Source organism: Coregonus clupeaformis, chromosome 17 (assembly GCF_020615455.1).
Source record: "Coregonus clupeaformis isolate EN_2021a chromosome 17, ASM2061545v1, whole genome shotgun sequence".
NCBI lineage: Eukaryota > Metazoa > Chordata > Actinopteri > Salmoniformes > Salmonidae > Coregonus > Coregonus clupeaformis.
The window spans coordinates 24,055,955-24,070,597 of NC_059208.1; the positions used below are offsets into that span (position 1 = coordinate 24,055,955).

Genomic DNA, 14,643 nt, shown 5'->3' on the forward strand with positions numbered 1-14,643 from the left:
CTCCTTCCATCAGCAAGGGCATTGAAGATGAAACGTGGCTGGGTCTTTCAGCATGACAATGATCCCAAACACACCGCCGGGCAACGAAGGAGTGGCTTCGTAAGAAGCATTTCAAGGTCCTGGAGTGGCTCTAGCCAGTCTCCAGATCTCAACCCCATAGAAAATCTTTGGAGGGAGTTGAAAGTCTGTGTTGCCCAGCGACAGCCCCAAAACATCACTGCTCTAGAGGAGATCTGCATGGAGGAATGGGCCAAAATACCAGCAACAGTGTGTGAAAACCTTGTGAAGACTTACAGAAAACGTTTGACCTGTGTCATTGCCAACAAAGGGTATATAACAAAGTATTGAGAAACTTTTGTTATTGACCAAATACTTATTTTCCACCATAATTTGCAAATAAATTCCTAAAAATCCTACAATGTGATTTTCTGGATTTTTTTCCCTCATTTTGTCTGTCATAGTTGACGGTACCATGATGAAAATTACAGGCCTCTCTCATCTTTTTAAGTGGGAGAACTTGCACAATTGGTGGCTGACTAAATACTTTTTTCACCCACTGTACTGAGACTGAGGGGTGCTGTTTCGTCCGCTCAGATGCTTTCTCCGGTGAGATACATTCAGCCTCTTGCGAATTGAAGAACATTTATGAAACAGAGAGAGACGAAAGATACAAAAAAATGTATGTTTTTTTCTTGGTCATTTTGTTTGGGAACCATGGCTTCTCTTGGCATCCATGAATACACGTCATTGCTCCTTATACAGAGACAGTCTTCTAAACAAAACAGTAATGTCAATGAAATCGTGAATTTTTCCCAGTGACTGACAGACACTATTATGAAAAAGAAGAAGTTGTCCAAGAACAAAGAGGTGGCTCCAGAGGCTGAGGAGATGGAACACACTAACGATAGAGAAAACCAACCAATCAGAAACTGTAGAGGACTCCTCCAAAAAAAAAAAAAATAAACGGAATGCAGCAATAGAGGAGAGAGAGGAAGTGAGGACGGTGGAGGAGGAACCTAAAATAAAAGGTCAAACTAAAAATGCAAAGAGGACAAACAGACAATAGGTGACAGGTTACACAATGAGTCCATACCTCAAAAAAGAAATCATATGTAACAAGATTGATGAGGACTTCAATGGTTGCCTAAGATTGTTGGAGAGGCAAAGAGGTCAGCCATTTAGGAGCTTTTTGGTCAGAGCTCCAATGTTCATTGCATCTCAAAGACGAGATAAAACCATCATATGAAACACCGTATATTTTAATCTGGGCTCAATGGACAGTATTGCAACACCGTTAACATAAAAAAGGCTGTTTTGTTTCCTGCAAAAATTCAACAATAGACTTGATAGTGAAATGGATATTATAAATAAAAATGTTGAGTCAACTGGTGTTTATATACCTCTAAACACTGGGATATCAACCTCAGATATGAGGTCGCTAGATATGAGCACAGCAATGTCCATGTTTTATTTTGGTTTCCTTACTTATCTGTGATGTCACACATTTGCATGATGCTTAAAGGGGCAATCTGCAGTTGCTTCATCCATTTTAGGACATAAATTAATGATATGTACCTGTGGATTCTTGAAGAATATAACTTATAAATGTCTCATGAGCTTAGTTCAACTGCCATTCTCCATCACAACCCAATATATAAGCTTGTTTTCCTCCAGAGTTTGTAATCAAATAAAATTTAAACAAACACTCATAACACGGTTACAACCATAAAGTTTATATCATGGGTGGTCAGTCCTTGCACCCATAGCTCTTCTATGAATTTGACAGTGGTTACATTTCTCCAGCCCCATCCCTCAGCTTTTTACCAAAACAGGGGCGGGACACAAGCTTTGTTATTGTGTCAACTGCTGATTGCCGCTTTAAAGAAAAATGTTGTCAAGTGCCTAAAGCTGCTGATTTAGAAGTATTGCATAGTTTATAAAACTGAGTGATTTTATAAAAAACGTAACTTCCATTCTATTTATTACACTTTTACTTCATTTATTGTTAAAGTGAAGTTATTGATATTAAAGAAAATGTGCCTGATTTATATGAAAGCTCAAAACAAAACATACTTTTTTTAATACATTATAGCTACATCACAACAGATCCTTGATTGTTAACGTGAAAAATTACAAAACAGACCCTTGTTGGGGTCAATTCGAATTCAAGTCAGCCAATGAACGTTTTCCAATATTTACATACTGTTTTACCCACTTCATATGTATATACAGTACTGTACTTTAGTCAAGGTTCATCCTATATAACTACAGCTGCACACACCTTTTCTATACACACCACTATATATGTATATTTATATTCCGGACCTAGACATTGATCGTCCTGATATTCCTTAATTCCTTTATTTACATTTTTGGGATTTGTGAGATTTTTTTGTATTGTTAGGTATTGCAATAACATCTGCAAAAAATGTGTGTACCAGACAAATAAAATGTGATTTAATGTAAATTAAAATCACTTCCTGAATTGAGTGAATTCGAATTGACCGCAACAAACAGATGCAGGGGTCATTAAATTAGAAGAATACAACTCAATTTAATCCTCAAAGGAAGATGCAATAATATGAGTTTAGTATGTGAGCATACCTCTTAAGAGAGTGTCCCCGCAATTTCATCTGACAATATTAATGCTCTACTCTCACAGATCCAACGGTTCTGCATGCTACACGATTCAGCATTCCAATTATCCAAAGGTGCATTATTTGGGACAGTTAACACGCAATCACCCCCAGTTTGTCTCTTCCAAAACCTGTGAAAAGAGAACACCTCCATGAATGAAAAGAAATGACTGAATCAAAAAATGATTTAACAATCCTTCTTTGTTGGATTTACACTGAATAAAATGTCCTTACCCATCAGTCAGATTCTGATGACTTCCACTAACCCAGAGCCATTGGCCGACTTTAGCTATGTCATTTAAACCGATCCAGTACCCATGATCTTTATCATAGTAGTATTGAGTGTGGTTATGAATGAATTCCTGAATGTGAAATGAATGAAACCATAAGTAGTTGAAAAAAACGGTGTTTAACAGTAATCCACAGTTTTGGGAGACAGTGTCTAAATGTTATGAATAAATGCATCGAATCAGGTCCAAATGAGAGAGAATAACAAACTGCACAACAGGTAGCAGCAGTGTAATGACCTTTGTGCTTTTGTCTTTCAGTAACAACTGGTTTACCTTGAGCTCATATCTATATATCACACATTATAATATAGTTCCATTTCACTTTTTGGAGATTTAATTTGTAGAGTTCCCCATTAAATGTCAAATGAATCTGTCCCTCAAAACTCTAGTCTGTAGCATTGTCCCACCTGTTCCTTTTGACTGCCTATGACAACCAAATCAGCATTATTTTGTTTGCAATCCATTCTGCTTTGTTCCCAGGTGTTCCACGGAGCGGGAGGGTACAAAATCTGGTAACAACTAGATTGGAACAACATCCACCCACGTCGACAAGGGTTACACTTTCTCTCTGCAACAATGATGAATTACAGTATGAGGTAAGTATACTACATACGTATTACCAATATTAGAGAGTAAGATACAAAGTGCAAAGTTTGTCTTCAGTGTACACTAGGGGTGTCAAACTCATTCCACGGAGGGCCGAGTGTCTGCAGGTTTTTCCTTTCAATTAAGCCCTAGACAACCAGCTGAGGGGAGTTCCTTACTAATTAGCGACTTTAATTAATCAATCAAGTACAAGGGTGGAGCGAAACCCTCAGACACTCGGCCCTCCGTGGAATGAGTTTGACACGTGGTGTACATTATGATGAAAACAAGGGTAACAGGAAGGAGGCTTACCTCCTGCGCCATCTTTTGGTGAACAATATTGATTGACAGGAAAATCTTCAAACTGATATATGACCCTAAGAGTCCAGTTCAGTCTATCCCTCTCTCTTGACACCTCTTCTTTCTCAGCTACTAAACGTTGGTTTGCAGTGCTTACATTGCTATAATCACTCTGCAAAATGTGATTGGCTATACTCAGATTGCTGTTGAGGTTCGTAAGGACCTGATTGGCCGCCAGTAGAAATGTACGCGCATCTGTTAGTTGCTCCAGTTCCCTCACCAACTTTGTGTTGTGCTCTGAGAAGGCAGTGCTGACTGTGGAGAAAGACATGTTTACTCTATGATGTCATCCTGCACCCCTCCAAAATCCATAATACTTTATGATCCATATACTCACAGTAGACACAGAGGCCTATAATGGCTGAAAGCAAGAGGACACAAACAACCCCCAAACATACTGCCACTCCTCGAAAGGGTTGAGAATGGAGAGCAGGCATCTCATCCACTAGGAATAGTAAAGATAAGATTCATGTTATTATAGCCATATTGTTAGCATAAGTGTATACATTTAATGGTAAGCGTTATTCCATAATTTTATGAAATCTAATAATTGAACAATAAACGGTGGATAATTTGACTATAGCCTCCTCGATTCAATCCAGACCACGGAAGATCCGCGTTACAGCGTGATTGAAATGTAAAGGAAATCGCGGAGACCGAATTCACGGTGAATGCTGCATATGTCGGGTCAATAGGAAATTGATTTACATTTTGCTATTTACTATTTCTTATTTTATTCAAGCGGATAAGGTAGTCACATAGGCAGTGACGTAGTTCCTCTATGCCAAATTGACGTTCAGAACAATAACGCGGATCTTCCGCAGTTCGGTTTGAATCTAGCCCTATCTCTCAAATGTACCTGTCATGGCAGGACTTTGTTGAGTGACTGCACTTCCCTTAGCCTTTACTTCAGCATATACTGTTTCTTCCTCTTTTTTCTCTGTGGGGAAGAGAAAGGGCAACACATACATATTCAATAATATTTACCCATTTGCGAACTCATTTGTTACCAAATCTTTGCCAGACATGCCACTATGCAAATATTATGCCATTAGTAAACCTAACATGTAATCCATATTGCTTTTTTAAAATAAAGATGTAAAAGTATGTAAAAACATATGTTTTATTCTCGGTCAATTGTGACCGATGTGAACGTACAGTGCTCTGCCTATAATAAAATTAACAGACATTCCTTCTATCCCTCAGCTCCAATATCTACTGTATATACCTCAGTCCACTTACCCACAAACCAAACTCAATTACCCACACATCCCAGCCCTGTTACCCCCATGCCCTAACCCTAACACCCACAATTAAGTACTGATACACCCATATCCTTAAAAAATGTCCTATTTGTTACTCATAGACCCCAGCTTCTTTGCCAAAACTCCTCATCCCTGTTACTTTCCTATCTCAGCTCTGTTACCCACTTTGCCTTGTATTCCCTAAGTCACCAACAGTAACCTATATCCAGCTATTCTCTGCACATCCCAACCCTGTTATTAGCATATCTTAGTCCTGTGACCTCTGACCTGTATACACTAATCATTTCATAGATAAACTCATTGTACAGTGGTATAACACTATTGCCCCATTCACTTTTTTTCCTACCACAAACTTGCTGCTAGAAAGGATTTGAATGGGCAATAGACGTCCATCCAGACCCAATATGAGCCTTGTGCATCCATACACCCCATTACTGATATAAACCAGGTAAAACCATGGGCATACTCATATAAAACAGGTCTAACCCAGTACCCAAGCCTCAACATTCATACAAACCAGGTCTACACTTGTACTTCAGCCCCAATATTCTTACAGACCAGGTGTACACCTGTTTTCTTTCTATTGGGTTAGACATGCAGGTCTACTGCTACATACCCCAATTGTCATAAGAATAGGTGTTCTTCTGCCCCAATAGTCATACAAATCAGGTCTACACCTGTACCTCAGCTCAAAAGATGTATGCACCTGTGCTTGAACCCAATTAGTCAACTAAGCCAGGTCTAAATATGTGCCAAAGCCTGAATACTCATAAACTGTTAACCAGGTCTTCACTTGCATCTCAGCTCCAATACTCCTGTAAGCCAGGTCTACACCTTTGACTGAGTCCCAATACTAATATAAACCAGATCTACACAGTACAGAGAGTGACATTGATGAAGAGATGAGAAAGAAAGGCCAAGACTCACTTTTCAGCGAAGAAACGATGGGATTCTTGAAAACCACTGTAGAATAATGCAGCTCTTCTGCCATCCTTTAGACTTCTCATCAACAGTTTATTTCTTAGAGATACAAGCACGGAGAAACCTTACCCAGTGTTGATCTACTGTATATGACACAGTGGATCCTTCTGTTTTTATCCCTAGTAGGACCTGTATTAGTACTTCTGCTTTGACTCTGGTTTGAATCATGTCACAGAAAACTATTTCACTGTTTCATCTGACTGAGAGGAGGAAGTTATGTTGACGTGTGATGATGGTACTGTCATGATGCTACTGAATGACACTGCAGTACTCAATATGAAAAGCTGTATGGAAAGCCGTAGGCCTACAACTGTGAATGGAAATCAGAAATAGTTTTGTACAGAAACAGAAATCGGAGTGTCTCTAATTCTTTGCTCACTTGTTTTAGTGTGAGGATACCTCTGAAGGCCTTCCATATCCTCCTCATACCCTCTAGTCACTGGTTGATTGAGAAGTGTATTGTGAAGTTGCCCCACATTGTGGTTCACTGGTTAACAAGTTATAAGGAAATGCCCTGACTTGCTAAGGCATCAGAATATTTAGAAATGTGTAACAGTCATTTCCCATATGTCTGCAATAGAGCTTCAGTAAGGGATAGTGGGGTAAGTTGTTTTTTTACATTCAGCATATAGTATTCTATCTAACAAAGATACCCCTGGGTATGGGGTGTGTTGAGCCATGGGACAGGTTAAGTTAAGCCACCTACAAATGTCTGTACTGAATGAAATATTACCACTACCTTTCTAAAACAATTTCAATTTTTATTTCACAAACACATTTCTACACAATCACTTTTAGCCTTTTAATCATTTTAAGCATATTTTAAACGCAGACTTAACACCTAACAAACACTTTGTACTTTTGTAGCCCTTTCTTGCAGTCAAATGACCTAGTGGCCTTATGGGTGTAATGTTATTAATATTGTTCATAATTTAAAAAACATAATTTTTTTAAACAGCCCAAAATCCAGTGTTTCTATGTCAAGCGGTTTTGTTATATTTCAGTCTTCTGTGATGTATATAGAGTGTAATATTGGGATGCAAACTCAAATTTGAATATATTCCAACTCTATATCTGACATTGTACAGGTGTCTTCTTTTTTTAAGGCCAAATCTATGTGTGTGAGGTGTATACTTTTGTTTCAAAGTAGATTTGTTTAAGACTACTTAGAAACACTCTGTGTGCCCCTGATTTATCCCACTGCAGTAAAAGGTTAAACACTTTTAACACAGGCCAGGCCCTGTTGTTACTTTACAGTGCCTTCAGAAAGTATTCTGACCCCTTGACTTTTTCCACATTTTGTTACGTTACAGCCTTATTCTAAAATTGATTAAAATAACATTTTCCTTATCAATCTACACACAATACCCCATAATGACAAGGCGAAAACAGGTTTGTATTAAAAATAAAAAACAGAAATAACTTATTTACATCAGTATTCAGGCCGTTTGCTATGAGACTTGACATTGAGCTCAGGTGCATCCTCTTTCCATTGATCATTCTTGAGATGTTTCTACAACTTGATTGGAGTCCACCTGTGGTAAATTCAATTGATTGGACATGATTTGGAAAGGCACACACCTGTCTATATAAGGTCCCACAGTTGACAGTGCATGTCAGAGCAAAAACCAAGCCATGAGGTCGAAAGAATTGTCCGTAGAGCTCCGAGACAGGATTGTGTTGCGGCACAGATCTGGGGAAGGGTACCAAAACATTTATGCAGCATTGAAGGTCCCCAAGAACACAGTGGCCTCCATAATTCTTAAATGGAACAAGTATGGAACCACCAAGACTCTCCCTAGAGCGGTCTGCCTGGCCAAACTGAGAAATTGGGGGAGAAGGACCTTGGTCAGGGAGGTGACCAAGAACTCGATGGTCACTCTGACAGAGCTCCAGAGTTCCTCTGTGGAGATGGGAGAACCTTCCGGAAGGACAACCATCTCTGCAGCACTCCACCAATCAGGCCTTTATGGTAGAGTGGCCAGACGGAAGCCACTCCCCAGTAAAAGGCACATGACAGCCCGCTTGGAGTTTGCCAAAAGGCACCTAAAAACTTTCAGACCATGAGAAACAAGATTTTCTGGTCTGATGAAACCAAGATTGAACTCTTTGGCCTGAATGCCAAGCGTCACGTCTGGAGGGAACCTGGCTCCATCCCTAGGGTGAAGCATGGTGGTGGCAGCATCATGCTGTGGGGATGTTTTTCAGCGGCAGGGACTGGGAGACTAGTCAAGATCGAGGGAAAGATGAACGGAGCAAAGTACAAAGAGAACCTTGATGAAAACCTGCTCCAGAGCCCGCAGGACCTCAGACAGGGGCGAAGGTTCAGCTTCCAACAGGACAACAACCCTAAGCACACAGCCAAGTCAACGTAGGAGTGGCTTCAGGACAAGTCTCTGAATGTCCTTGAGAGGCCCAGCCAGAGCCCAGACTTGAACCCAATCAAACATCTCTGGAGAGACCTGAAAATAGCTGTGCAGCGACACTCCCCATCCAACCTGACAGAGCTTGAGAGGATCTGCAGAGAAGAATGGGCGAAACTCCCCAAATACAGGTGTGCCAAGCTTGTAGCGTCATACCAGAGCATATGTGCGGAGTGGAGCGGTGAGAATCTCAGCTCCTCGCTCACGGAGCTGTTCACCCCTCCGCTCCCCCCGCTCAAAACCACATCAGGACAGTCCGCTCCTTATCGCTCAGCGCTCAACGCAGTTTGCATCGCGCCCCACTCAAATCGCCCCCGCTCACTCCAAAAAAGGAACAAAATCTGCATGTATTTCACTTTTAGCTTAAACCACAGCCTTACTTTATCTCCCCGAATTTGTTGCATACAGACTCATCTCGGATTATCCATTCTGTCTTGAAACGGGGATCTAACACTGACGCTAAAATGAGATGTTAATCAGTATAGTATATTCCATAGCGAATTGACACGTTGTTTGCCAATGTTTCTGCAAAAGCAGCGATGCCCATTGGAAGTGCAGCGTGAGTGTAATCGGTGAGCAGGGATTTGATTTCTGTGACAGCAGGGAGGATCATCCCCAGGTTCCCCAGCTCCTTCTGCATTTTGTCTGCTAGTGGTGTCAGCACACTGACAAGGTGCGTCAGCTGCCGTACTTGATTCAGGGTGATGTTAGCAACATTAGACTTGAGTTTGTTTTGCCATAACGGGTCTTTTTGGAACAACCGGATGAACGACTGAATCATCCGCAGCTGGCTGCTCCATCGAATGGCGCAGGCATTTGTGGGGCGGACACCTAATTGCTCGGTTTCCTCTGTGCTCTTGTGTACACTTTTCACCAGGTGCCCGACTTTCACTAACAGCCTATTAATGTTGTCGTGCTCGTTAACGGCGTTTTTGATCACCAGCTGAAGCATGTGAATGGGGCATCTCAGATGTAAATTTGACAAAGTAAAGTACTGATTTATCATAGTTTCTTGGGGGGTGTAGCCCGTTTGAGCTGCGCTGGCGAAGTGTTGCATCCCTTCGCGTTCTCCTTTACTCAGCGGTTCATAGTCCATGAAAATCATTTCAAAAATGCTACATCCAGCTCTCTTTTTCTCTCCCTTGTTATGGTTGGGCCTTTGCGTGCAGTGAATACACTTTTGAATTCCTCAACCCTTTTCTCTTGTTGCTGCTGCTGCTCCTCTCGCTCTATAAAATACAAATTCATGGACGACACAAATTAAATTAAACAGATGGATTCTGGGTCAGGCTTGAGCATGCTTCAGACTCGTGGTGTGAGCGAGCGAAATTGGAGCGGGACATAGGGCGACGCTCCGTCCTTTTAAAAATGCCGCTCTGCGCTCTGTTCAAAATCCGTCCGCTCACGCTCCACGCTCGCTCCACTCCGCTCATATGCTCTGCGTCATACAAAAGAAGATTTTAGGCTGTAATCGTTGCCAAAGGTGCTTCAACAAAGTACTGAGTAAAGGGTCTGAATACTTATGTAAATGTGATATTTCTTTTAAATGCGATGTTGAGACTGTTCTGTTATTTTTTTAATTCATGGAAATTCACTAAAAAGCTGTGTTCTATGTGACATAAACCTGTATTTGATTTGGCATTATGGGGTATTGTGTATAGGTTGATGAGGAGAAAAAAACCAATTTAATCTATTTTAGAATAAGGCTGTAACGTAACAAAATGTTGAAAAAGTAAAGGGGTCGGAATACTTTCTGAATGCACTGTAACTATGTGCAGAAACAGAAATAGGATTATTTTATTCCTCTCTTGTTTTAGTGTGAGCATACCTCTGAAGACTTGCTATACCCTCTCTATACCCTCCAGTCACTGGTTGATTTATAAGTTGACCAAGCCACATTGACTGGTTACAAGATAAAGGAAATGCCCAGACTTGCTAAGGTGTCAAAATGTAGTAATCGGTTTCCCATTTGTCTGTAATATTAATTAATTTCCCATATGAATGCAATAGATCTTCAGTACACTAATGAGCCAACCCTAGGAGGTTGAATGGAAACGGTGTTGCTACAATATGAACGTGGGGCAGCTGCAATGTTGAAATATTGTCACCAGAGGACAGTAGTGAGGTCGAAATGGATCAGAGAATATAGCTACACCACTTGTTTAATGAAGATGGTGTCCAATCCTTTATTCTGTCCATCAATTACCCAATTAGATTAATTTGATGAGAAGTTATTTTGTACACAAAATAGTCTCACAATATGTGTGTATCAGATAAACTAAAACCATTATGTTCATATTACATAAAATACTTGCAAATGTATATGCAGAGACAGTCTTCTAAACACAACAGTAATGTCAATCAAATCGTGAATTTCTCCCAGTGACAAAACCAACAAGAAGTCGTCCAAGAACAAAGAGGAGGCTCCAGTGGCTGAGGAGATGGAACACACTAATGATAAAGAAACCAACCAATCAGAGACCGTGGAGGACTCTGCAAAAAAAGAAAATGAAACGGGATGCAGCAATAGAGGAGAGCAAAGAAATTAGAACAAACAACAACAACAAAAAATGCAAAGAGGACAAACAGACAATAGGTGACAGGTTACACAATGAGTCCATACCTCTAATAAATAAATCATATGTAACAAGATTGATGAGGACTTCAATGGTTGTCTAAGATTGTTGGATAGGTAAAGAGGTCAGGCATTTAGGAGCTTGTGGTCAGAGCTCCAATGTTCAGTTCTTCTCATAGACAGATGAAACCATCATATGAAACACAGTATATTTTAAGCTGTGCTCAACGGACAGTATTGCAACAATGTTGTTTACATACTGTTTTACCCACTTCATATGTATACACTGTATTCTAGTCAACGCCTATCCTATTTAACTATTGCTGTACATATACTATTCTTCAGATATACTATATATTCTATCCATATACTGTCCATATTGTCTATGCATCCCTTCACACATACGGTACCAGTCAAAGGTTTGGACACACCTACTCATTCCAGGGTTGTTCTTTATTTTCACTATTATTCTACAATGTAGAAAATAGTAAAGACATCAAAACTATGAAAAAACACATATGGAATCATGCAGTAACCCAAAAAGGGTTAAACAAAACAAAATATATGTTATATTTGAGATTCTTCAAAGTAGCCACCCTTTGCCATGATGACAGCTTTGCACACTCTTGGCATTCTCTCAACCAGCTTCATGAGGTAGTCACCTGGAATGCATTTCAATTAAAAAGTGTGCCTTGGTAAAAGTTAATTTGTGGAATTTCTTTCCTTAATGTGTTTGAGCCAATCAGTTGTGTTTTGACAAGGTAGGGGTGGTATACAGAAGATAGCCCGATTTGGTAAAAGACCAAGTCCATATCATGGCAAGAACAGCTCATATAAGCAACAAGAAACAACAGTTACTTTAAGAAACGAAGGCCAGTCAATCCGGAAAACTTCAAGAACTTTGAAAGTTTCTTCAAGTGCAGTCGCAAAAACCATCAAGTGGTATGATGAAACTAGCTCTCATGAGGACCGCCACAGGAAAGGAAGACCCAGAGTTACCTCTGCTGCACAGCATCAAAAATCGGCTATTAACTGCACCTCAGATTGCAGCCCAAATAAATGTTTCACAGAGTTCAAGTTACAGACATCTCAACATCAAGTTGAGAGTTCAGAGGAGACTGCAAGAATCAGGCCTTCATGGTCGAATTGCTGAAAATAAACCACTACTAAAGGACACCAATAAGAAGAAGAGACATGCTTGGGCCAAGAAACACGAGCAATGGACATTGACTGGTGGAAATCTGTCCCAGACACACACATGCCGCACACACACTAAAACACTCACACACGTATACGCAATCACGCACGCACACACGTACAAGAGGGTGGGGGTGTGATATAATCAACTACTAGAGGACCATTTCTCACAGCTGTTTTAGTGGGAATTACTGTATCAGTATGACATGTTAAAAGCACATAATTACATTAAAGGGGCAATCTGCAGTTGCTACATACAATTTGACCTATTAACGTATGATATACAGTGAGGGAAAAAAGTATTTGATCCCCTGCTGATTTTGTACGTTTGCTCACTGACAAAGACATGATCAGTCTATAATTTTAATGGTAGGTTTATGTGAACAGTGAGAGACAGAATAACAAAAAAAAAAATTGGTGGCAAAACCCTTGTTGGCAATCACAGAGGTCAGACGTTTCTTGTAGTTGGCCACCAGGTTTGCACACATCTCAGGAGGGATTTTGTCCCACTCCTCTTTGCAGATATTCTCCAAGTCATTAAGGTTTTCGAGGCTGACGTTTGGCAACTCGAACCTTCAGCTCCCTCCACAGATTTTCTATGGGATTAAGGTCTGGAGACTGGCTACTCAGGACCTTAATGTGCTTCTTCTTGAGCCACTCCTTTGTTGCCTTGGCCTTGTGTTTTGGGTCATTGTCATGCTGGAATACCCATCCACGACCCATTTTCAATGCCCTGGCTGATGGAAGGAGGTTCTCACCCAAGATTTGACGGTACATGGCCCCGTCCATCGTCCCGTTGATGCGGTGAAGTTGTCCTGTCCCCTTAGCAGAAAAACACCCCTAAAGCATAATGTTTCCACCTCCATGTTTGACGGTGGGGATGGTGTTCTTGGGGTCATAGGCAGCATTCCTCCTCCTCCAAACACGGCGAGTTGAGTTGATGCCAAAGAGCTCGATTTTGGTCTCATCTGACCACAACACTTTCACCCAGTTCTCCTTTGAATCATTCAGATGTTCATTGGCAAACTTCAGACGGCCCTGTATATGTGCTTTCTTGAGCAGGGGGACCTTGCGGGCGCTGCAGGATTTCAGTCCTTCACAGCGTAGTGTGTTACCAATTGTTTTCTGGGTGACTATGGTCCCAGCTGCCTTGAGATCATTGACAAGATCCTCCCGTGTAGTTCTGGGCTGATTCCTCACCGTTCTCATGATCATTGAAACTCCACAAGGTGAGATCTTGCATGGAGCCCCAGGCCGAGGGAGATTGACAGTTATTTTGTGTTTCTTCCATTTGCGAATAATCGCACCAACTGTTGTCACCTTCTCACCAAGCTGCTTGGCGATGGTCTTGTAGCCCATTCCAGCCTTGTGTAGGTCTACAATCTTGTCCCTGACATCCTTGGAGAGCTCTTTTGGTCTGTGGACGAATCTGATTGATTGATTGCTTCTGTGGACAGGTGTGTTTTATACAGGTAACAAGCTGAGATTAGGAGCGCTCCCTTTAAGAGTGTGCTCCTAATCTCAGCTCGTTACCTGTATAAAAGACACCTGGGAGCCAGAAATCTTTCTGATTGAGAGGGGGTCAAATACTTATTTCCCTCATTAAAATGCAAATCAATTTATAACATTTTTGACATGCGTTTTTCTGGATTTTTTTGTTGTTATTCTGTCTCTCACTGTTCAAATAAACCTACCATTAAAATTATAGACTGATGATTTCTTTGTCAGTGGGCAAACGTACAAAATCAGCAGGGGATCAAATACTTTTTTCCCTCACTGTATCATAAATTACAGACACTGTATTAATTCATATACCTCAAGCATCAGGGATTCAATGTATTGAAAATTAAGGCACGTATGTATACTAGACCCTTTAAACATTACCCTGAAAATATTTCTGATTTTCAACAATGTATTCGTTTTTAAAGCTGTTGAATACAGACTTCTGGTGCCAAATGTGTCTGTAAAGGTACATCTTTGAGAAATATGCTTGTGGTCTTGTGAACATTTTGAGAAATCATATGAAACTTGTCTAAATGATATGATAATGCATAATATGAAACATTTTATTATAAGTACAACTTTAACTTCTCCAGAGCCTGTAAAGTACAAACAAAGTATTCTTGCTATTGTGACCCATGATATTAAATGGGTTAAGAATGTAATTTGTACTTGATTAACTGTAAAGATACTTGATTAAAACATAATAGCAGAGTAGATTTGCCATCACAAAGACAAAAAAACATGATTCAGCATAAATAGCTGGCATATCTGCCTCACTTGCTTTAAGCACCCTTCAATTTGAATATTCACAAACAATTGTGATTGTTA

At 40.4% G+C, this 14,643-nt stretch overlaps 1 protein-coding gene across 1 annotated transcript; it reads right to left on the bottom strand.

The window, feature by feature from the left end:
• Nucleotides 1-1,717: 1,717 nt before the first annotated feature.
• On the bottom strand, nt 1,718-6,190 carry LOC123492925 (C-type lectin domain family 12 member B-like). The gene is made up of 7 exons (XM_045226635.1): nt 6,064-6,190; nt 4,731-4,811; nt 4,209-4,316; nt 3,824-4,126; nt 3,334-3,494; nt 2,871-2,998; nt 1,718-2,767 (listed from the first exon to the last, which is right to left on the bottom strand). Exons 1-7 carry the CDS (start codon nt 6,125-6,127, stop codon nt 2,608-2,610), a joined length of 1,005 nt encoding a protein of 334 aa, XP_045082570.1. The 5' UTR covers nt 6,128-6,190; the 3' UTR covers nt 1,718-2,607.
• Nucleotides 6,191-14,643: the final 8,453 nt, after the last annotated feature.